Source organism: Perissodus microlepis, chromosome 8 (genome assembly GCF_051167445.1).
Source record: "Perissodus microlepis isolate ML-2025 ecotype Zambia chromosome 8, ASM5116744v1, whole genome shotgun sequence".
NCBI classification, from domain to species: domain Eukaryota; kingdom Metazoa; phylum Chordata; class Actinopteri; order Cichliformes; family Cichlidae; genus Perissodus; species Perissodus microlepis.
In genome coordinates this window covers 622501-646500 of record NC_140468.1, presented here as the reverse complement: position 1 = coordinate 646500, position 24000 = coordinate 622501, and the positions used below count along the sequence as shown (strand labels likewise).

Below are 24000 nucleotides of genomic sequence, written 5' to 3'. Positions count from 1 at the left end.
TGTGCAGATTATTTTTGTTTTGCTGTCATTTTTTGAGTCTTTATGGTTGTGTGGAGGCCTTTCAGCTGCTTTATGGAAAATCAGGGAGTGATGGTGACAGTTTGCTTGACTTGCTTGTGTGCGTTAATGTACTCATTTCATGACAGAAAGAAAGTGTGAAATCATTTGTCCCACACGGGGCTCCGGCTTCTTTGTCTGTAAGTTCCTGCTAATCATCTCCACCACTGGGAATAAAAATCCCCCAAACTGCAGTCAGACTGTTTAACACCTGTGTGCTCATTTAAAAATCAGCACTTTGTGTTTGTTTTTTCTCTTTGAGCTCATTTTATGGAAGAAAAGAAAAGAAAAGTAAAGAGCTTCATATGCTGCGCTGTGTGTGTAGTTAGCTGTGAGGCCCAGCAGGGGGCAGCAGGAGCTTCACTCTGTGCGTTTAAACAGTCAGACACAAAGTGAGGACGCTGTGAAGGAGGAAACTCGGCCAACAGGTTCACCTGCTCAGGTGACACACGAGCGCCACCGCAGCACGCACAGGTGAGCTGAGTTTGAGTGAACAAGATGTAACGACTCACTCTCTGTCGATGACCAGGCAGGTGACCGGCTCCGTGGCAACCACGTTGGCTGTTCTGACATCCTCCCTGTGGACCACACACACACACACACACACACACACACACACACACACACACACACACACACACACACAGGTAAAAGGCTGATTGCACAGCAGTGGCTCCGAGCCTGCACCAGTGTAATGAAATATGAATGAAGTGTTGTTTTCCTGTACGAGCACTGCTTTCATTTCGACTCACAGATCCTTTAAAGGCATCTGTCATGGAGGAGACCTCGCTCTGCTCCCAGGTTTGTCGGACGGTGGGAATCATGAGAGCGTGACACCTCAAGGCTCGAGGCTAACGAGGGGGAAACGGATGGATCGGTCATGCAGAGCAGACCCTGACAGACCGAGTAAGAAGCTTTTATCGCGGCTCGGGCTGCTTCATACTGCTGCTGGACTCCTGACTGCAGCTCACACTTTAACAGCCTTCCCTCACGTTCAGCAGCTGCAGGGGCTTCCCCCTGAACATCCATCAGGCCAGACAGCTTCGTGTCCTGCTGCTCGCTGAGGTCAGTCGACCGGCAGGTGCTGGTGCTTCCTGATTGGTTCTGGGATGGCCGCCCGCTCCCTAACAGGGTTCAGGTCAAGAAGGAAAACACACCTGTTCTTGTTCATGTTTCACTTGAGCTTCAGGTTTGGTTCACGTGTTAATGTGGAAACAAACTCAGAAACCAAACCATTGTTTTCCATCTGAACACCTTCAGCTCACCTCCATCTTTAAACCTTCCCTTTCACTCATGTTGCTATCCCTCTGACCTCTGACACTCGTCTCCACCCACTCCACCCTGCACCACTCTCTTTGACCCTGGTATTTAAACCCATCCAGCTCCACCACCTCTCATCTGTCTTTTTCTGAATTTTTATGAAATTCGTTGCTTGTGGAACTTTGATTTATGAACATATTTCCCTAATATTCATGTTTGAATCTTTTTGAGTTTGTGCTTCGTGGTAAATAACACGATCGGGGCAGAACGTCTCCACCCTCCCACAGATGGAGTCTTTCAGGGTTCAGCGTGCAGCTCAAAGACGCTTCAACGCAAAGGGAATCAAACCGACGACCTCGGGCCACAAATACCCAACAGATGAGAAAGCTTGCACCTTTATTTCTTTTGATTTTAAAAAGGTGAAGCTTGCGCTGTGTTGGGTTGGTCCACATGACGGAGCGATGCAGGTGAGTCCTCCGAGGTTGAACGTGGACTTTGGCCTGCGGTGAAGCTGCAGCGTGGCCTTTGATTCAGCCTCCTGCTGTCTGAATAAATGAGTCAGTGTGAGCTCATCCTCCTTCCAGCTCTTTACAGAAAAGCTCTGAGACCGAGGCGCTCACACTGATACAGACACTCGCAGATGGGCCGGTGTGTGAACGGCGCTCCGCGGGGAAAGAGAGAAACACTTCAAACCAATTAGCAGCAGCTGCGATGATGGCAGGAGGTTAGCAAAGCGCACACATGTTCCGACTTCACATGTGCGGACTCCGACACGCCTCATCTCGCTCCACCTCGAAGCTTCTGAGCCGCCAACGCCAGATTCTCCTCCAGGTGTTTTAGCTGAGATGAAATCTGTTTGGACAGGACGTCCACATGCTGCAGCCGGTCCTCACAAAGATGGGAAACAAGCGTCCCATTAAAGTGCTCCCGGTGACCTCATTTCCTGTCAGACTCACTCAGAGACGGCGTTATGAGGAGCTGAAGTATGTCCACCCTGAATGACCTTTCACCTGTATACCTACAGGATGTGTGTGTGTGTGTGTGTGTGTGTGTGTGTGTGTGTGTGTGTGTGTGTGTGTGTGTGTGTGTGTGAAGGTGCAGCCCACAGAATCCTAAACATGTCGGTGACATCATCATCCTCCCTGCAGCGCCACCATCTGGACACTGATTCTGCTCCTTCCCACCTCCCATCTCACCCTCAGTCTAAAACCAAACGTTTTAGCCCCTCCCCCCTTTTCTGACTGGCTGCCCCTGACAAACAGAAGGTTTGATGAACTGTCAAAAACATTTTCTTTTGTCCGTGTGAGCTGACGTCTTTCAGGGCCGTCAGAGTGAACTGAGCCGCACCTTCTGATCTTCAGAGCGAATTTTAAACCAGCCTAACGTAATAAAATAACATATTTGGGTCACGTGACCTTACCCCTGTAGTGCTCTCTCTCCAAACCAGTCTCCCTTGACGAGCTCCCTGAGGTGTATAGGCTGCTGGGTGGCTGAATCCCCCTGGGTCACATTCACCTGTGAGGATGTATTGGATGAGGATGAGCGGGCAGATCAGTCACTAGGAAACGAATGAGAGGAAGACGAAGAGGAGGATGGACTGACCTTCCCTTTGCTGATGATGAAGAAGGTGTCTCCTCGGGCTCCCTGTCTGATGATGTACTCTCCATCCGAATAATGAGTCTAAACCCAGAAGACAGCGTCTGATTGGAGTATTTACAGGGCCACTCCCACAGAAGAAGACGAGGGGGCGGGTACAAACTCACCTCCTCCATGACATCCGCCAGTTTGCTGAGAGTTTCCTCGGGAAGACTCTGGAAGGTGGGAACGCTGCAGACACAGACAGGAATGATTCAAACTTAAAAGTTGGAGTTTGTTGTGAAAAGATAATAAATACGAGATGAATCGAGCCATGTTCCTCATCTGAGCTCCTCCTGCAGTCACGGAGTCTGTTTGTCTGACCAGAGGACCAATAATGCAACTCTGAGTAGCCACTGTGGAGGGACGGTGAGTATTTGTGACATATACAAATGCAACGATATATTTGTACTTGTGACGGTTCGACTGAGCATCGAACGGTAACTTCAGGTCGGCGTTCAGTGTTTTAATCTTCCCGGGGCAGCTGAGCAGCTTCTGATCGCTCAGCTGATTCAAACAAACCACTACAAAAATACTTAAAGTCTGTAAAACAGAAGAGCCGACGACAGCGAAGACGAGAATACGATCATGTTATGAGACTCTTTCTATTTCTCACTGATGTTACAGTATATATTTATATTATCACCTTTATATTGTTCATAATGTGAATATTATTACAACCTGAATTGTTCTGGTAAATATATTAACATATTTATTCCATTTTAGTTTTGAAATGTTCTAACTCTCATTTATAATGAATGTATTTCTCACAGGAAACAGCTTCTGGACTCTTGGTTGGTGTCCTTCCTTAAGACACATCTGTGGACAGCTGTGTTGAAGTATTACCTACATGTGCTTTACTTTCACTGACTAACAGACTAATAAATAATAAATATAATTAATAAACAAAATAAGCTTTATAAGCCTGAGAAGGTTTCTGGGTTTACTTGTAAAGCTTTTCCTAAACTCTGTGGCGTTGTTGACTCTGTCATCAACTTTTAATGGCAGTTTCTCACCTCTTCAGGAAGTCCATGTACTCGGCGTGTTTGATGAGTCCGGTTCTCATCATGATGGTCTGGAAGCACTGCCGGTCGATGGCCCACAGCTTCACATGGGTCAGAGCTACAAAACACACATTTAGCATCATGAGCGCATCGACAGCTCCGCGTCACTTTGACTCAGTTAAAGGAAACATCCTGAAAGGATGCAGAGGGAAGGATCTGTGGCTGCCGTGGAAACACATGAAGACCTCCAGTGTGTACAGCCAGTGATGGTGTGTGTGGTCTGAAAATGACACACACACACATGTGATGAAAGTTTTGTGTCAAACAGTCTGCACAGAAATTTCTTCATAAGAAATTTTATCCAGAAATCCCTGAGGCAAAGTTGTTGCTTAGTAACATGAACCATTACAGCTGCTTAAAGTCCAGCTTGTTAACAGCAGCGTGCGCATTAACAGCAGCGTGCGCATTAACAGCAGCGTGCGCATTAAAAGTGCCATACACGTTAACAGTGGCGTGCACATTAATAGCAGGTGGCTGTTAACAGCAGCGCGCTCATCTACAGTGAAGCGCACATTAGCAGTGGTATGCTTGTTAACAGCGGCGTGTGCATTACCAGCGCTGTGCACGCTCATTTACAGCGCCATGCTTGTTAACGGGAGCACGCTCATTTATAGCGGCATGCTCGTTAGCAGCGGCGTGCTCATTAACAGCGGCGCGCTTCATTTGGTTAACAGATTTCAGCTCTTTAAAAGTCACATCTCTGACTCGTGTTTTAACAGGAAGTCTGTCTGCTCGTTACCAGCAGAGCGTTTCAGAGTGCATCTCACGTCCTCGACTCCAATTAGTCGTGATTCGATCCATTAATACTGAATATCTAATAGATCTAATGCAGCCTGAAGGAAGTGTTTGTGCCAGAGATGCTCGGTGCTGATAGTAAAAACGATTACACCTGGAGACGACGACAAACAGCTCATAAATGTGATGTCATTTATTTTTCAGGGACTGCTGGATCAGATTGACTTATGCTCATTATAAAGGTTTACTCTGAGTTACAGAGAGCAGAGGACAATACCAGAGAGAGCACAGTCATTCCAAACGGACCAATCACTGTGTAGGACTGGGTCCTTTTTCTCTGGAGTCTCAGATCTGCGTGCTGACATCAAGATGACGCAGGTTTGATTCCCCAGACAGTCGTAATGTTGAGCCAATGAGAGGAGGACAGAAACGAGGCAGTAAGCGATACTCCAATATCAGAATTAAATCAAACTTCAGAAAGAGAGGAACCCGCTGGCTGTGATCAGTGTCTGAGCGAGGACCAGGAGCTGCCAGGTTTTACTACCTCTGCACACAGATCACGCACCTGATCTGGTGTATTTGGTGCATTTGGTACGTGGTGGTGGGTCGGTATGAGTGTTCATGTTCAGGTTACTTTAGGGGTCGTGGGAGCTCACGCTGTCAGTGTGGATCAGGACGCTTTCAACATGTAATCTGTTAGCCATCCCATAAACTCCAGCACTGATGCTGAGACCGAGGCGGTTGCCATGGGTACAAGTCATCCACCTGAAGTTGCTGGCAGTTACCGTGGCGATGCAGAGACTTGCTCAAACTTCCTTCAGTTTAATGAGCGGAGGTGTGAGGAAACACGAGCACACATGGATGGATTTTCTGTATACAGAAAAGTCTCACTCCTACTCCCACACCACTCCGCTCTGCTTTCCACCTTTAAATACTATCTTTCTGAGACTAACAAATAAATTATATATTTAAATAGTAAACATACAATCTTTGTTTCTGTAAGTTTGTAATTAATAGTCTAAATGTTTACATGGTTTCTGGAATTAAGAAGCTTTAGCTTTGTGGCTCCTGGACGCTCTGTTACCACAGTGACCTCACAGCAGCCATATTATTGGTCACATGATGTCATTAAAAATGCTCCAAAAGGCTCAAGCAGCACAAACACGGTCCAGAGGTCCAGTGCAGCCCAGCAGACAGCTAGCTGCTACAGCCACCTGTATCACCTGTCAATCAAAGAGGCCACGCCCCTTAAAAAGCAGACAGCTGAGTTAAAAAACAGGTGTTATAAAGGATTAAATGATCCATAGAGACCAAACATTTTGTGCATCAGGCTGTAAACATGTTTATTTTAACATGGGACTCCACTGACTCACTGCTGCCCCTGCTGGATGTCGGAGGAACTGCAGGTTGTGTTGCTTCAGCGCTGACTTCATGTTTCAGCTGCAGAACCTGTAACTCAGACTGATGATGACTCTGACCTGGTGCATTACACCACATTACCTTCTCTGTGGTGGTGTCTCAGTTGCTGTTTGGCCATTACTCTTTATTACTTTTTCCACTGCTTTATGACCTGCTGCCTGTTGCTATGGAGATACCAAGTGTTTCTGTAACCACGGAAACAACGGGAGACCCTCAGAGCAGCAGATACGACGGTCTGAGCAGAGTTTACAGTGCGAGTGTGATTCAGGGGGGCGGACGGACCGTTATTAACATCTATTTATAACTAACCAGAGTGAACATCAGAATCTCTACAGTGCGTGTGCTGTAAAGGTCAAAGGTCAGAGTTATTCATATTCAGAAGCACCTTCAGTCAGGTCAGAACCACAAACAGCTACAGAAACACTCTCAGGCTGTTTGTTCTCAAAGGGCCGGAGTCTCTGTGTGATTCCAGGGTGGTGTGATTCCAGGGGCCCGTGTGATTCCGGGGTGGTGTGATTCCAGGGGCCCGTGTGATTCCAGGGTGGTGTGATTCCAGGGGCCCGTGTGATTCCAGGGTGGTGTGATTCCAGGGGGCATGTGATTCCGGGGTGGTGTGATTCCAGGGGGCATGTGATTCCGGGGTGGTGTGATTCCAGGGGCCCGTGTGATTCCGGGGTGGTGTGATTCCAGGGGCCCGTGTGATTCCAGGGTGGTGTGATTCCAGGGGGCATGTGATTCCGGGGTGGTGTGATTCCAGGGGGCATGTGATTCCGGGGTGGTGTGATTCCAGGGGCCCGTGTGATTCCGGGGTGGTGTGATTCCAGGGGCCCGTGTGATTCCAGGGTGGTGTGATTCCAGGGGGCATGTGATTCCGGGGGGCATGTGATTCCGGGGTGGTGTGATTCCAGGGGCCCGTGTGATTCCAGGGTGGTGTGATTCCAGGGGGCATGTGATTCCGGGGTGGTGTGATTCCAGGGGGCATGTGATTCCGGGGTGGTGTGATTCCAGGGGCCCGTGTGATTCCGGGGTGGTGTGATTCCAGGGGCCCGTGTGATTCCAGGGTGGTGTGATTCCAGGGGGCATGTGATTCCGGGGTGGTGTGATTCCAGGGGCCCGTGTGATTCCGGGGTGGTGTGATTCCAGGGGCCCGTGTGATTCCGGGGTGGTGTGATTCCAGGGGCCCGTGTGATTCCAGGGTGGTGTGATTCCAGGGGCCCGTGTGATTCCAGGGTGGTGTGATTCCAGGGGGCATGTGATTCCGGGGTGGTGTGATTCCAGGGGGCATGTGATTCCGGGGTGGTGTGATTCCAGGGGCCCGTGTGATTCCGGGGTGGTGTGATTCCAGGGGCCCGTGTGATTCCAGGGTGGTGTGATTCCAGGGGGCATGTGATTCCAGGGGGCATGTGATTCCAGGGTGGTGTGATTCCAGGGGCCCGTGTGATTCCAGGGGGCATGTGATTCCAGGGTGGTGTGATTCCAGGGGCCCGTGTGATTCCAGGGTGGTGTGATTCCAGGGGCCCGTGTGATTCCAGGGGCCCGTGTGATTCCAGGGTGGTGTGATTCCAGGGGCCTGCTCTCTTGACACCTGAATGATTGACCTTACGTTTCTGACCCACCTGAGTCCAATAACAGGAAGCAGGTTCAACTACAACTCTGAGCTGAGGGAAGCTCAGGTTTGCTGTCCCAGGAGCAGCGTTAACTTCAACTCTGAATCAGTTACCGTGGAAACGTACTCTGCGGACTTAACCTGCCTCCATTTATTTCCTCAGCAATGACGTTGCTGTCAGAGTGAATTCCTCTGCAGAGGCTTCTCCAAACACGCTGTTTACAGTTCAGTTTCAGTGTAAGGACAGAGGCAGCCAGTCCACCACTGACGTGTTATCACTGGTGTTGTAAGAGTGACTTTCTGTCTGCTCCTTTGATACTGTAGAATCACTGTGAAATCAAACTGACGTGTCTAACACACTAATCACATGACCAAAGCTCACCTGTCACAGGTGAGTATCTGAGAGGAGGCGAGACTTTAAAACTGAAGCAAATGTGATTAAAGTGAGTTTTTAAAAGCAGCTGCAGTCTGACTGTAATCTGATTTCATGTTCACATGTGTTCACACATCTGGATCAGAGTCTGAAAATCACCTAGCCCCCTCTCATTTGGTCGACTCAGAACTGAAACTCCAGCAGGTCCAAAACAGATCCGGATCAGGGATTCAGACCGGATCAGGATCAGGCCTGGATGCTGCTTCGATCCATCCTGGACCTGTGGATACTCAATCCTCACTCTTCCAAAACGATCCTGAAATATCCAAAATCAAAGACTGATTCCAACAAACTGCAGTCTCAGCAGTTTTAATGTTTACGCACTGAAATGTTTTTCACAGAGACACAGACAAAGTAAGAATGAACTGATGACATTTTTAACAAACTATCGTCTCCTTTAGCCCCACCCCCTGCATACACCCACTGAACCTGCTGTAGTCCACGTGTCCACCACAGCAAACATCTGGATCCGTCACACCGTCGGCTCCAGACGCAACTCTGACAGCAGCGTGAGTGTGTGTGTGTGTGTGTGTGTGTGTGTGTGTGTGTGCGTGTGTGTGGACCTCCAACTTTTTGTCGGGCCTTCCTGGTAGACCGCTTGCTGAGCAGCAGTTGCCAGGCAACACCATCCGGTCAGGCAGTGAGCTAAGTTTTGGCATCCGTGTCTCTTGGCAACAGTGTTGGGTTCGAGGGGATTCGTTTCCGTTTGCAGAAGCTTTCTGCTCGTTATCTTCACGCTCACACGGAGCTGCAGCTGCAGTTTATCTGCTTTAATCCTCTGCTTTTACACCACACGTCAGCACGCTCTGCAGCTGTGCTTCAATTATTCACAGCAGTTTATTACACAACACAAAACAGTCGGCTCTAATGAAGACGCTTCAGCGAGAAGGTAAACCAAACTGACATCAAATGTGCTGCTAAAAGGAAGTTCAGTGCTTCCTACATGAGGAAGAAATCCTCAAGGGTTCGCTTAAAATCTTAAAAGAAAGCGATTCCAGAAACTCTGAAGATCAAAAGTGCTCGGATAAAGTTTGGAAAGCCAACACGGACAGCCAGCGTCTCTGTGCATCAGCAGGTTTACAACCATCTGCGTAACAGAGTTAGCTCCAGCTGTCAGGTCCAAACAGCTCCCGTGGTCTCCACAGGTGATGGTCCGAGTGGTGTCTGACAGCGAAAAGTTCCCAGCAGCAGCGACCGTTTCAGAGTTTTTGCACAAACACCACAGGTTTTTACAAAAGTCGAAAACACAAACCAAACATCTTTGATCCATCAGCTGGGTGTGAGAGCGTGCCCTGTTTTTATTTGAAGCTGCTCCACAGCCACACAGACCGAGTACAACCGAGAGACATTCAGAGCACTGTTAGCGAACACGGAGAGGTAAGAAACAAAGATCCCCCGAGAGCGAGGGAGTCTGAGAGGTCCCAAAGAAACCCAGAGGAATCTGTCAGCGGCTGACGGCCTCGCTCTCGTCAGCACTCAGCTTCAAGGATACTGGAAGGTTAGTGGTTCGAGTCCCGGCTGCTCCAGTCCGCATGCCAAAGTATCCTTGGGCGTTCATGAGAGTGCACATGTTAGATGTGTGAATGAATGAATTTCTTCTTGTTTTAAGTTGAGACATGAAATATGAAAAGTTTCTGATGTGATGGTTGTTGATCACCGTGATCAGTGTGTGTGGTGAAAGTGTTTTCCTGTGGATGATGTGAGGAGGCCACCAACATGAAACAGACGGATCCAGCTCCCATCAGATATGACATCATTCTGACTAATGAAAACTAGACCATGGCTAATATTTGATTCATCCGGGTGTACAGGTCAGAGGTCAGAGTTCACCTGCTCTATGTCTTTGCACTGAACTGACCTGAGGTCAGGTATGAAGACCAACATCAGGCTGTCAGTACTCACTCTGCACCGTCGCCGTCCTGGTGCAGTTGTAGAGGATGGCGAGCTCTCCGAACACTTTGCCCGGTCCCATCGTGCACAGCTTCATCCCCTCCTTCGTCACCTCCACCTTCCCCTCTGGGCGAGAGACAGTCACACACAGCAGGACAGAGAGAGAGAGAGAGAGAACAAAGACCGTCAGTCTCAGCTTGTGTTTCTTGTTTTCTGACTCAGAGTTTTGGCTGATACAGAAACAGCCTCGCAAAGGACAGGTGCACTGTGGGAAATGTAGGCTCTTTAATAGGCTGTGTTCTAACCTGCCTGACTCTGACACAGACTCACACAGCTGCTGCTCAGCTGTTAGGGCCCTGTAGTATTATGATGTCATCAGACGACGTCTGAGTAATCATGAAAGGACGGCAAAAGACTCAAACGCAAGGCTTTGATGGACACACCCCCTGAATTATAGGAGCTGTCTCCCGGTCAGCTCCACGCCATGCAGGGATTTTAACCACCAACCAAAACCTCGCGTAAACAGTTCAGCGTGACTGAATATCTGGGTTCCCCCTGGATCGATTTTTAACCACCTCTCAGATTCACTCAGTCTCTGCGTCATAGTTTCTGTTTCATAAACGTCTTTAACAGCACAATCATCTAATCCTGTCACTTTTATTTGACTGTAGTCAGAATCACATTTACGATCACGTCCACGATGATCAAATGATGCTCTGAGTGCGATTCTCCTGCTTTGACTCCAACATGCCTCATGTTAAATTCCCACCACGAGTTTTATCCATCGGCTGATGAACCTTCTGCCTCGGCTCCTCGCCACAGAACAAAACATGAAATGTTGGAAGAGCTCTGTAAGTGAGGGACTCCTCAGCATCAGAACGACTCGTGTTTCTGCTTCTAACAGATCTGAATCCAAACTCAAACGACTCCAGGGCATCTGAAGACACTGAGACGTGGTCTCGTCTCCTCCTCTGCTGCTCATCCATCACGCACACTGACTGCCACCTGAAAACTTCAGCCAATCGGGATTCAGCTGAAGAAGAGAAACACACAATGGTCTGAGATCATCCACGGGTCAGTGTGTGTGTTTTTAGCTGTGTAAAATAGAAAAAGTGCTTTGTTTAGCTGCAGTGACACACTGAACAGAATATGAGTGGACACACACACACACACAAAGATGGAGTATGAATCAGTGCTCAGTAACATCCAAACAAAACCCTGAATTTCTTCTTCTTGGTCTGTTTGACCTCACAGCAGCCATGTTATTGGTCACATGATGTCATGTGGTCCAGAGGTCCAGCCAGCAAACAGCAAGCAGCTGGAGAAGCTGCATTCAGCTTTTATGCTCCATATATCTGCAACAAACTCCCAGAAAGCCTCAGATCAGCTGAAACACTCAGTTTATTTAAATCCAGGTTGAAGACTCACCTGTTCTCAGCTGCATTTGAACAAAGCACCAAATCTGCACTGTTTTACTTTTAAGGTTAAATTTTAAATCATGCTTTTTATTTGTTTCTGTTTTCTAATGTCTCTGTAAAGCACTTTGAATCACCTTGCTGTTTAATTGTGCTATATAAATAAACTCACCTTGCCTTACAGCCACCTGTCAGACAAGGAGGCCACGCCCATAATGATGCATACAGGTGACGTATACAAACATTCTCCCCTCGTACAGCTGTCATGAAGTTGAAATTATCTGCAGAGGCCAGAACAGTTCGTGAGGCTTCCACGTCAGTTTGTGTCCCTCCGCCTGCTACTGCAACAATAATAATAACTGAAGACAGAGAGAGACGCTTTGCAGTGTTTACATGCTCAGAATTCGCTCCTCGGTCTTTGTGGAAGCTTCTGTCATCTGCACAGCTTGTGACTCCATGGCGGGTTTAACACGTTACACGGGGTCATGTGCTCACTCATAATGGCTGCCCTCTCTGTTTCCATCACAGCCGTAAAATCAAAGCCAGAGTTGAAAACAAAGTTTGCCCTGCAGTACTGACATTTGAACATGAGACCAACCCGAGCGTGGGACAGAGGGGACGTCTGTTCACGCCGCTGCGTCTCGCAGACACATGAGAGTCAGCTGCTGATACTCACTGATTCTGCATTTCCGTCAAATACTGTCACAGCACATACATATTACTTATTAATGCAATTTACACTTCGCTCTTACCGAACGTCAGTGTTTTTAACTAACTTCATTTGTACTTCTCTTTGTTTTTTCTTTGACTTCAGAGCGGTTGCCATGGTGATTTTACTGTAGAAACCTGAACAGGTAGAAACAGGCCGCATCATCATCATCATCATCACAGGCTGTGTAGGCTCAGGCTCTGGCTGCTAGGCTGGAGTCTGCTTGGCTAGCTTAGCGTTAGCAAGCTGTCTGTGCAGATGTTAGCAGTATAAAGCAGCTTTTTCTGTTCTGAGGCTGTTTGCACTTTACTATCTCGCTCTTCTCCATCTGCACAATACAAACAACGCTAATGTCCACTCTTCTAAAGCTGTAACACTCTTCATTCTTCATGCACATGAACTGAAATCAGCTGATTGTAGCAGGAAGAAAAGAATTTCTGTGTCTATCGACCCAGCGTGCAGATAACCAAAGAACTTTTATAATGCAAGTAACTACATAATTGTAACTATATCACGTTACTGAAAAATGTAATGTGATTACAGTAATGCGTTGCACCCAGCACTGCTGGTAACATTACAGCCCCTCTGAGGGAAGCACAGTAACAGAGAGCTGGAAGTCCCAGCGAAGCTCAGAGAGCTGACGGTTCTCCGTCTGAGTGATTTCATCTGATGTCAGACACTGTTTGGCATTTAAACACTGACATTTTAAATCAATATAGATGAAGACAGATTAATGGGAACTGTAAATGTCAGAGTGATAAGTGTCAACAACACAAACTCGTGTCATCATCATGTATGATGAAGAGTCTCCCGTCTCTTCAGGGATGCAACACGTGAGTATGAAGTGAGCTCAGAGACTCAGAGGGCTTTCATGAAGGGCTGGTTCATTTTGAGCGGATTATCTGGAGATTCAGCGACTCTGTTTCTGAGCAGCTCGGAGCAAGCCTCTGCCAACATATTTAATAAAAACACGAATATTCTTTTACTGATTTAGGAGAACTGAACTTCAGTTTCCTCTTACTGATAAAAACAGCACCTCTGACACAGGAGTGAACCAGCTGAGCTTCACAGGTGACTGACAAGCTGATCGTGGCCAAAACCAATACTGCGTGACATTAAACAAAGGTTAGCGTCATCGATTAGCTGCTGAAGTCATCTGTGAGTTATTAGTAATAATGCTAAGCTAGCTGTAAGTTAGCTACACGCATGAATCTGAGAATGTGAGGATGTAACATTAGCTGATGAAGTCATTTTGCTGTGTGAGTTTTTTGTCCTCATGACATGTGATGTGAGTCATGCGATGCTAATGACTAACAGCCACTATGTCTCCACCCGCTTTTAGAAGTGAACGAACTTTCAGATGAGAAGTGAAACGTCTTCAGGAAGTCTGCCTTTCAGATGAGTTATGGTGCTGTTTGTTCAGGTAGCACCAATAAAAAGAGTTTTCAGATTAAAGCTTCAGTGTTGATGCTAGAAATTACACTGCTGTCTGATTTTAGAGGGATTTTAGTCATCTTTGATCGCCCACCATTCTGATCGCAGGTGGATTTTAGAGGATTTTATTAAATCAGGAGGCTACAGTCGCAGATCTTTGATGATTATCACTGAGCATCAGTTCGTGACTGTAAAATCATCACTACACATCAGCTCAGAGGGCGACATGTCACTGAGAACCTTCAGCATGTTAAACAGCAGATTAATTGTTTACTTAAAGTTGTGAGGACCGCCTTAATGTCCCTGCAACGCAGAGACGTCCCCATAACAGCTTGGAATGATATGTGTCCACACAGGGACACACACACACACACACACACACACACACACACACACACCAGATGGTGGTGATTATTATGTTGAATGGTGAGATAAACACACACACAGGAACTGAGGCTGTAATTGCAAATTATAATGATCATTAGGCTAATCTCTCTCTCTCTCACACACACACACACACACACACACACACACACACACACACACACACACACACACACACACACACACACACACACACACACACACACACACACACGTCTTTCATTCGTCCATCAGTTTGGATGAAACGTGAACCATGCCTCTGTCCGTGGTGCTGAAGACAGTTAATCATTTATCTATTTTAATTATGCCATCAAATATACTTTGTAGAGAAAGATGATTAACTAAGATTCATTAGTCCATAGCTTATACTGAATAATTATTCAAGAAATTCATATAGTGTGGACAATGTTCATGAACAAAAATCAACTGTTATGCAGTCTTAAATAACATGAGTCATTTGTGGCAGTAAAGAGCACATAAACATGCCGCTGCTGCTTTCAGGGAGTCTCAGAGCTGCAGAGCATCAAACAGCAGAGACGTGAGCCCACGGTGTGCTCATTAGAGGAGGAATCACAGGTCAGGGCAGAGAAAAATGTTTTTACCATGTTGGTGGACAGAGAGTGACAGAACAACAGAAAGAAGTGCGTGGGTGAGCGACTACCGCAGAGACAAAGAGAGAGAGAGCTTTTTAAAAGTGATGAAAAGGACTGGCAGGTTTGTGAGTCTCACACAGCACAGTTCAGAGAAGACTCACACGAGACCAGGAGACACAATACAGCGAATACCAGGAAAAACTGCACACACAGCAGGTTTAACGGCACTGTGTGAAGTAACACGAGCTCTCACAGGTGGGGTCAAAAATTTAGATACTTTATTAATATTCACATTATGTAGCTGATGCAAATGTGCACTTTTGTGCAGACGACACTGTTGTTTGAATGCAGAGATTTACTTATGAGCCACACCGAGCAGCATGAGTGAGGGGCTCTGCTTTAAACAACCAGATCAACAAACCAGCACAGCTCAGTTTGTACTTCATCACCATCTGCCTGAAACATCTTCTGAAACATTATGTACATTAAATAAAAGTTTTTTAAACATTTTTCACACTTCTTTACTTTAAGCACTGTTTCTTTTTTACACTGATGGTTCAGAGTGTAGGCTTGGCTAATTACAAGGCAGACGGATACTGTATGATAATCTCTGAAGGTTTGTGGTATAATCCTTACAGTTTACTCACCAACAGCGCTGAAACACACCAACCTGTTTTTAATTCTTTTACTTCTTCTACACAGTTTCATTTATGAAAAATATCAGAATCTAAACACAAATCTAAATTTGTGTTGTTTTGTTTGAATTGTTGTTATGTCATTGATTATACTTAGTAAGTTATTGCTTCATACAGTGGGTTTAAACCAATGTGCTTTACAGCTAAATAAATCAATGAATCCAAGATGTTTACTGAAAATTCACGCAGGATAAAATGACACGACAGGAACCCGTCCTCCATCCAAGACTTACACTTAAAGACACGGCACACTTTTAACATAAGCTTCAGCAGCAGGATGGTGAGGAGGAAGCAGACATTAGGGATCTGGAAAGAGTGTACAACAAATCTACAGGTGTAAACCATTTAAGGGTTTAAATGAACTGTATACTGAAGTCTGCAGTGCACATAGAGCCGCTGATAACTCTGCACCTTTCCAGATCTGGTTGTTTTAGAAAGGACTTGAAAAGAACTGGTCTGGACCAAAACATTCATTTGTTTGGCAAATTTCAGGTTTGTGTCAAAGATTATCCCAAAGTGTGAACCTTAGTTAAAACTGTAAGAACCTGAAGGACATGCAGTTTTTTTATAACCAGGTATCACAGTTGTCAGTCATCTAGAGATGCTTGATGGATCATTTGGCCTGTAGGGTTCATGTAGAAGGAAAGAAGAACAGACTCTGTGACAGACCTCTGTGGAACTGCAGATCTGAGCTCAACATAAGATTTAGATCTTAAACCCTCGACTCCTGCTGGTGTTTCATTAGCACAGTGAGTCCAGCAGAACTAAGACAGAATCATCAGTTTCAAAAGCACCGACTCAGAACTGTTGAAGGGCCTAAAACCTGACTGAAAGCTCTCACAGATGCTGTTTTTGTCTAGAAAATTTGAAAACTTTTAGCCAAAAATGTCAGTTTGATATTACGTTTTGATAGACAGAGAAAGAAAACAAACACGTTAACTCTAACTTGTACAATCTCTCCTACCAGGACAAGAAACCATGTAAAGAATCTCCACCTCAGCCTCACAGAGGACAGCGCCTCCTTGTGGAGCTCAGACGTTAATCAGAGTCAGAAGAATCATCCGGAGGAGACCGTGAATGTCTGGACCACCTTCCATCGTGATTCTTGCAACAACATCTGAGACTTTTCAGTCTGAAGGTAAAAACACATGAGGTGGAAACATGAGACTCTCAGGAACTGAAAGCAATGATCAGAGCAGCGGGCGGTGGAGCTTTCAGAGCCAAAGCTTCCCCTCAGAGAAGAAAGAACCAGAGAAGCAAACTGTTTCCAAACTGGTGCACTGGGAGCACTGGGTTAATTTGAATCTGTAAAATGGACAAACAACACAGAGTGCACGAGACCTCCTTTAGTTTCTCTGATTTGTGTCTTTGTTCCTGCAAACAGCAAATAATCTGCATCCACCCGACTGGCTGATGTTGAGTTGTGCTTTTAGAAACTCGTTAAAACAGCGGGAGAGTGGCGAGGAGGAGGAGGGCATCATGAAACGCTGCTAAACGAGCAGAAAGCTCTGAGCAGACATGGATTCATTACAGAAGCTGCTTCTCATTAGTCAGAGTGAAAATTGAGCTTTTGTCAGAGGTACAAGCAGCCGGCTGCACGCAGAAACAGGTCTTTGTTAAAGTCGAACAAAAAGGAAGCAAAGTCTGAGGAAGCTTCAGATTTCCACAAAGAGGCTGTGAGAGCAGCCTGCTTTGGTGTTCCTCCAGAGCGCAGCAGCTTCTTCTGATCTCACAGCTAGCTGTTCAGAAACGTGACGCTTGCACTGTGAAAATCTGAGATCCAGCGATTAGGGCCAAGCTGGGACTGCTTCAAGCCTCAAGACGTTTATTTATTAGCAATTTTCCAATCTCCATCCATTTATCTTAAAGTTACAGTGTGATGTCAATAAAGTCAGCTCTGTTTTCTTACCCGCCCAATTCAAGTCCTAATCAAGACTGGCTGCTACAGAACAAACATGTTTTAATCATCCAAGAGATACAGTAGAGCTAGACTGTACCCTTTACCCTGCTAATGTTGAATAAAAAACACTTAATTTTAACATATTTGAATAATTTCACCACTTTGCAATAAATTAGGAAATAAAAAATGGATACGGTGAATTAAATAGTTGCAGTACTTTACGTTTTTACCCCAGAGGACAGAGTGTGCTCAGATAGCAAAGTGATGGAGTTTTCCCTCATCTGTGGAAGGCTGTGAGTCCACTGTTTACCTCAGCTGTCCATGCTGGGTGAGAAGCATCCATCATTATTTACTCTGGAGGCTCAAACACTGTGACAGGAGTCTGATACGAGTCGATGAGTCAGAGAAGATCACTGCTGACCGACAACAGCTGGCTTTTGTGTCGGTAAACACAGCTGTTAGCTGATGTTAGCTGCTGTTAGACTGTGTTAGCTGCTGTTAGCTGCTGTTAGCCTGTGTTAGCTGCTGTTAGCTGCTGTTAGCCTGTGTTAGCTGCTGTTAGCTGCTGTTAGTGAAATTGTCTGTTGGATTTCGAGACGATTTGAGATTGTAATCAAGCTCTTTATGAGATGTAAAGTATGATTTTTAGGACACTCGAGGCTAACATTAGCTGACATAATCTGAACTTATAGCCATCTGCTTTTGCAGAGCTGGTTAAACAGCTGTGCAGACAGGAGGGTCCCGTGTCTAAACTACTAACAATAAGGAAAAATATAGATTATAGATTCATCTATGTAAATGAATGAGTACACTGCACTTTTTTATTATTTCATTTTTATATGACTTTTTTGGTCATTTTAAAAATTATTTTTCAGGAAATTTTGTTGCATTTTTCAGGGATTTTATTTCTCTAAAATTATACATTTTTTCTTGAAATAAATTATTATCTTTTTATTTTTATTTTATTTTATTTCATCACAATTTTTCTAAATTTCTATTTAATTTTTGTGAGAAAATGCTTTTCTTAGAGCAGCGCATTAATGAGCTTCAGGGTCTCTTCTCATTTCTGTCTGCCGCCTGTGTCGTCGCTCAATCCCCAAAACATTTTTCCACAGTCAGATCAGCTCACCTCAATGCTTCCTGTGGAACATGTCCACGGTAAAAAAAATAGAAGAAGTTGTTGTTTTATTTTATTATTATTATTCTTATGATTTCGATGAATAAAATGTGCAGCTCAAAACAATCTCACGTTTCATCGTGAGCAGAAACACCGATCAGTGTTTTACATAATGTATGAATAACAGTGCTCGCACATGTGTGGGTGTACACACACACACACACGCACGCACACACACACACACACGCACACACACGCACACGCGCACGCACACACGCACACGCACACACACACACACACATTTTGGAGGCAAACTGGGATTTGAGAAAATGAAACAAAGATACTGGGAGCGTCCAGTGTTACCGCTCAGCCTCACAGTAAACACACCTGTGGTAATGGTTTGAAAAAGATTTTCAGAAAACTTGACCTCTGACCTTGAGGCTGAGGTCACTGCAATTTGAACCTTGTCTGAAACTTTTATTAGATGCACCCATGGCATCGATTTGAAATCCCGCGTTGCCTCATTCTCGTGTTGTCGTGTTCACACCACCACAAAGCTAAAGGAACCACAGCACACATCTGTCTCAACATCAGCTGCCAACAGTGCATCTTTCATGCTGCTGAAATTCCGCTCATTCAAAAATAAAACGATGTCATTACTGACAGGAAGGTCGACATCCTTTGCCTAACAGAGACACGGCACTTCACTCAAGCCCCTCCCCCAGGATTAGTGTACTGTCTCCCTGGCTGGGTCAACATAGCTGCAGGTCACTCTGAGGTGTCTGAGCTTCTCACCTCTGTTTGCTCCTCGACTCCAGCTACTCCTACTTGGTCACTTTAATATTCATGTTCACTCCACTTGCAGTATAAACTCTTTTTTACCTGCCCCGCCCCATGTTTCACTGCACAGCTGCCGACTTGAGAGGCCGTAGAAAAGATCTGGTCTGAGTGTCCGCTTGAGCCTTATAAAGATCATGTGAGGCGCTACAAAGCAGCTCTCTCAGGCCAAAACACACCATTCACCAGCAGCAAAGTCATCCCAGACTGCTAATCTCCATCATCAACCGACTACTTCACCTACTTGATCCACCTCATCCTTCGGTGCCACTGACCTGCCACAAGTTCCTGCACTGCTTCCAAGAAAAAGTTATTGCCATCCATCAGCAGCTTCTGGCACCTGTACATCAGTTTCAGGATGTCATTCCCTCTGTGGCACATCTACCTCGTTGCTCCTTCTCCTCTTTCTCCTCTGTGAAGTCCTCTCAGGTCACCAAGTGGATCTTTCAGTCCAAAGCCCCCACATGCACCCTGGACCCTGTGCAGACAACATTGGTTAGAGCATGTCTGCCTGCTCTGTGCCCCCTTACAGTTTACATCACCAACTGTTCCCTGGAGTCAGGAGCGGGACCCTCAAAGCCACCTCAGTGACTCCCATCCTCAAAAACCAGGTCTGGACCCTGACGACTTTAACAACTACTAACTATTTCCAACCTTCCCTCTCTCAGTAACATTTTGGAAAAAGCCAACCTTCGTCAACATATGTCAGACCATCAATCCTTCCAATCTGGCTTCAGAACACACCACAGCACTGAGACTGCTCTCATTAAAATAACCAATGACCTTCTTATTGCAGCTGGCCACATCTGCATCCTCATCCTCCTGGACCTCTCTGCAGCCTTCAACACCATTTCTCACACCTTCCTTCCCTCATGTCTGACCCACTCGCTGGTTCTGTACTCTCCTGGTTTCAGGTGTATCTCTCCAACAGAACACAGGCTGTCCACATGGTAGACTCCCGCTGCACCTCTGCTCCAGCTAACCGCGGAGTGCCCCAAGGTTCTGAGCAGGATCATCTGTCAGCATAGTCTCTGCTTCCATTCCTATGCTGATGATAAACAACTTTATCTCAGGCTACGTCCACATGTACACGGGTATTTTTGAAAACGCAGATTTTCAGTTTTCGTTTAAAAAAAAAAATCCCATCCACATTTTGGCCAATCAGAAGTCTAGAATCCTGGGAGGAAACGACTAAACAGGGTTTTGTGCCCTCACAAAACCTGGAGTACTTCTGAAAAGTGTTTTTCTGTAAAGACAGCTAATTTTGAAGTGCTTTCATCATTTCAGATGGTAATACTAAAGACAGTATTTTAGTTGGTGTAGACTCACAACATAGGAATGAACAAAATACATAGAGCATGCATAAATTCAATTTTTAAAAAGTAAATTTATGTAAGTGTGTAAAAACTGCAGCAAGTGTTTTGTCTCTATCCACCATTGTAGAAATTCATCCCATACAAACAATAACGTGGCGCACAGTGTGACGTCAAAAACGGCGCACACCTTTGACGTTGCGTGACTAAATCTCAGTTTTCCTCGAGTTTTTAAAAATCTCTGTTTTCAGTCGTTTTCAACAATACGCGCGTACGTGTGGATGTAGCCTCAGTAACAAACCCTAAACCCAGCTTCCCCACGGTCACCTGTCAACTGTGTGCATGAAATCAAAGCAAAGATGTCAACTAACCTACTCGAGCTCAACAGGAGTAAAACAGAGCTCTTGGTTGGTGTGACCCCCGCTGTGGCCCCCGAGGCCCTACATCTCACCGTCCACCGAGGTTTGAAATCTGGGTGCCATTTTGAACTCTTTCAAGCTCTAGCGTTATTTTTGTTTTGCTATTCTTGTGTAAAGTGTTGTTGGGCTTCTGGAAAGACACTACAGAAATCCAAATTATTGTTATGATTATTGTTCACAGTGTTGTGCGTCCACGCCGACGCCCTGCCGGCTGATGACGATGTCTCATCAGCTTTCAGGGTAACAAGCAGCAAAGTGTGTGCAGCAGCTGAATCCTGACATCCAGGTGTTCTCTCCTTATTTTATTTACTGATAATAAATTTGAGCCTTTTTGCTTCAGAGTCATTATTAATCAGCAAAATCCAGGTAACGCTCACACAAGTCACGCTGTCAGCAGGTAACGTGACAGCTCGACATGCGGACGGCGTTCTGAGCATCGAGCACGCTGCGGTCGAGTACAGCACGCCGACGGTGAACGTTTGGTCTGAAAAAACACTGAAAGCACTTTCAGTGACGAGCGCAAAACTTTCAGCTCAGGAAAAACGCTTAAATGAGCGCCGGCTGTCCGTGTGAGCGTGTCACAGGTCAAAGGTCACAGGTTCACATGCAGTAAGAATAAAGAGGCGAGGAAGAAAAAGCTGTGACATCGTCCAGGCAGCGTCTTTTTTTTCTCATCAAAATGACCAAAAGTAAGGTCTCTGCTCTCCTTTCCCCTCATTTCCTCCCTTATCATGTCTTCTTCCTTCTTCCTCCTCTTTATTTTCCTTACTTCCTGTTTTAGTTTTTCTTCCCCCCTTACCCTCTTACATCCATCCTTTGTCAGGCTGCTCCTTTCTTCCTCTGCCTCAGACCTTTATTCTTTCTCTTCTATTTTTTCCTTTTCCTTTCTCCTTCTCTTTATTGTCTCCAGCTTCACACTTTCGTCCTTTCACTCCTCCACCTATTCGTCCTTATTTTCCTCTCTGCTACTCTTCTTCCATCTCACCTCCCTTGTCTGTCACGTGCTTCCTTCCATCACCTTCTGCTCCCTGCTCGCTCCCTTTTCTCCTCCTCTCCTCCTTCCTTTTCTCATCCTTTCTTATGTTTTTTTCCATCTTCCCTTTTTTTAGAAAGAAAAAACACAGATTTGAAATTTCCAAACTGTGAAAATATTTAAATGCCAAAAATTGTCATCCAACACGTTGCCATGACAACCACATCACCAGAGAAGTGTGTGCGTGCATGTGTGTGTATAAAGTCTTTCAGTCTTTGTGTGGACACATTTTTGTATCAAACCATCACAGTGAGGACATTTCTGCAAAGGTCCAGACGTGGTCTCAGAGTCCAGCTTGAATGGATGAGGAAGGGACCATCTGTGCTGAGGGTCTTCACAGAGATAGAAACACAAGTCTGTGTGCGTGTGCGTGTGTGCGTCTTTTACATAATGAGACAAAACTGCTGCATCTGTTTCTTCCTCCAAACACAGAATTAATGAGCAGCATGTTTATGACACACACACACACACACACACACACACACACACACACGCACACACACACACACACACACACACACACACACAGGGTGGTGTTTCCATCTCAGTGACTCCAACCTCGAACCAAACTTCAAAAGAAATAAAACGCTGCTGTTTTGCTATTTGAGGACTTTTTTGTTCTGCAAAGTGAAGCAAACTGTGACAGATTTATGTCCCTAAATGTCCCCAAAACATGAGCAACACTCACACACACACACACACACACTATCAGCCTTTGTCGTGGTCTGTTTTTAGGGATGACTTCCTCTTCCTGTGACAGTTATCGGTATATTTAGCCACCATCTGTGCCCCCCGCCCCCTCGTCCCGCCCCCTCAACACACTCTGACGTTTGTATATCTATGTTTGTGAGGACCCTCATTGATATAATGCATTCATGAGCTCAGCAGCGTAACCCTTACAGAAGAGCAACGTTAACTCTTACATGCGCCGCTCTTATGTAAGCTCAAACACAGCAGGCGAATTCATGCTGCATTTTCACAGCGCAGGATTAACAAAACAAACACCTGAAAATGTGTTTATCATATTTATGAAACGTCGCACTCGTTTATCAGGACACTGTTGGCTCTGATGAATCTCCGTCAGGTCCGTCTGATATAATATATATATCTTTTTACTGTCGATGTTGCAGCTGGCTGTTGCTGCGTCACACGCTGCTCTGTCGAGCGTGGACGACGAAGAGTTTTTTAGATGATTCTGATAAATAAAAGTCGCGGCTCTGCTTTCCTCTTCTTGTCTTTAGGAGGCTGAAATTTTCCAGGAGAGTTTCTGAGATCTTCCACATTTATATACTTGAAATATTTCCTGAACACTACCTGAGTATGAGAGTTTACCCGCAGTTTGAGGTGTTAAAGTCAGAGATATTCAGTTGAGTTTTATTGATATAGTGCCAAATCATAACAACAGTGCCTAAAGATGCTTTGGGTTTTGTGGCTTTATTGGATGGGTACAGTGAAGACTGACAGGAAAGCAGAGGGAGGGCGAGGGGAAGACATGTGGCAAAGGGCCGCGGGTCGGATTCAAACCCGGGCCCACCGCTCTCAGCCTTACGGGCGCCTGCTCATCCTACTGAGCTAAACCGGCGTCCCGAAGGTGCTTTACACTGAAAGGTAAAACAAAAGTATTGTATAATAAGAGGATCTATCGGCAGGTTTGTACCATAGATCAGTCGTCTGCATATGAATCAGTGGTTTCTTTTGCTGGACCCTTTGGTTTTGTTAGATTGTATTGTTTATTGTCATTTATGCTTAGAAATATTTAACCATATATGCTTAGAGGTGTATAATCGATTGTGTAGTGATAGGATGTGCGATCCTTAATAGTCTGCAAAGGCTTTGTGTGCATTCCAGAGTGTTCTGGCATTCACACCCACATCCTGGGAGCATGGGAGAGGTCGTAGCTTCTCTTATTGTTTTATGGTGGGATAAACGTGGCTATATCTGTTTTAGTCCAAGTGCCTTTTGTTTAGATGAACTGCTGGACTTCCAGACCAGCAGGTTTAGGGAAGTCTTCATGGGGTCACACTCTGACCCCACACACACACACACACACAC

At 45.7% G+C, this 24000-nt stretch overlaps 1 protein-coding gene across 2 annotated transcripts in view; it reads right to left on the bottom strand.

Moving 5' to 3' along the window:
* Positions 1 to 24000, bottom strand: part of prkg1b (protein kinase cGMP-dependent 1b) — a 70537-nt gene that overhangs the window by 22880 nt on the left and 23657 nt on the right. For both annotated transcript variants that reach the window (XM_084936912.1, XM_084936913.1), the window contains exons 3-8: positions 10112 to 10225; positions 3969 to 4074; positions 3081 to 3144; positions 2920 to 2997; positions 2738 to 2832; positions 570 to 635 (exon numbers count right to left, since the gene is read on the bottom strand). In XM_084936912.1, the coding sequence (XP_084793038.1) occupies positions 570 to 635; positions 2738 to 2832; positions 2920 to 2997; positions 3081 to 3144; positions 3969 to 4074; positions 10112 to 10225 (523 nt within the window). The remainder of the gene's footprint in view (positions 1 to 569; positions 636 to 2737; positions 2833 to 2919; positions 2998 to 3080; positions 3145 to 3968; positions 4075 to 10111; positions 10226 to 24000) is intronic.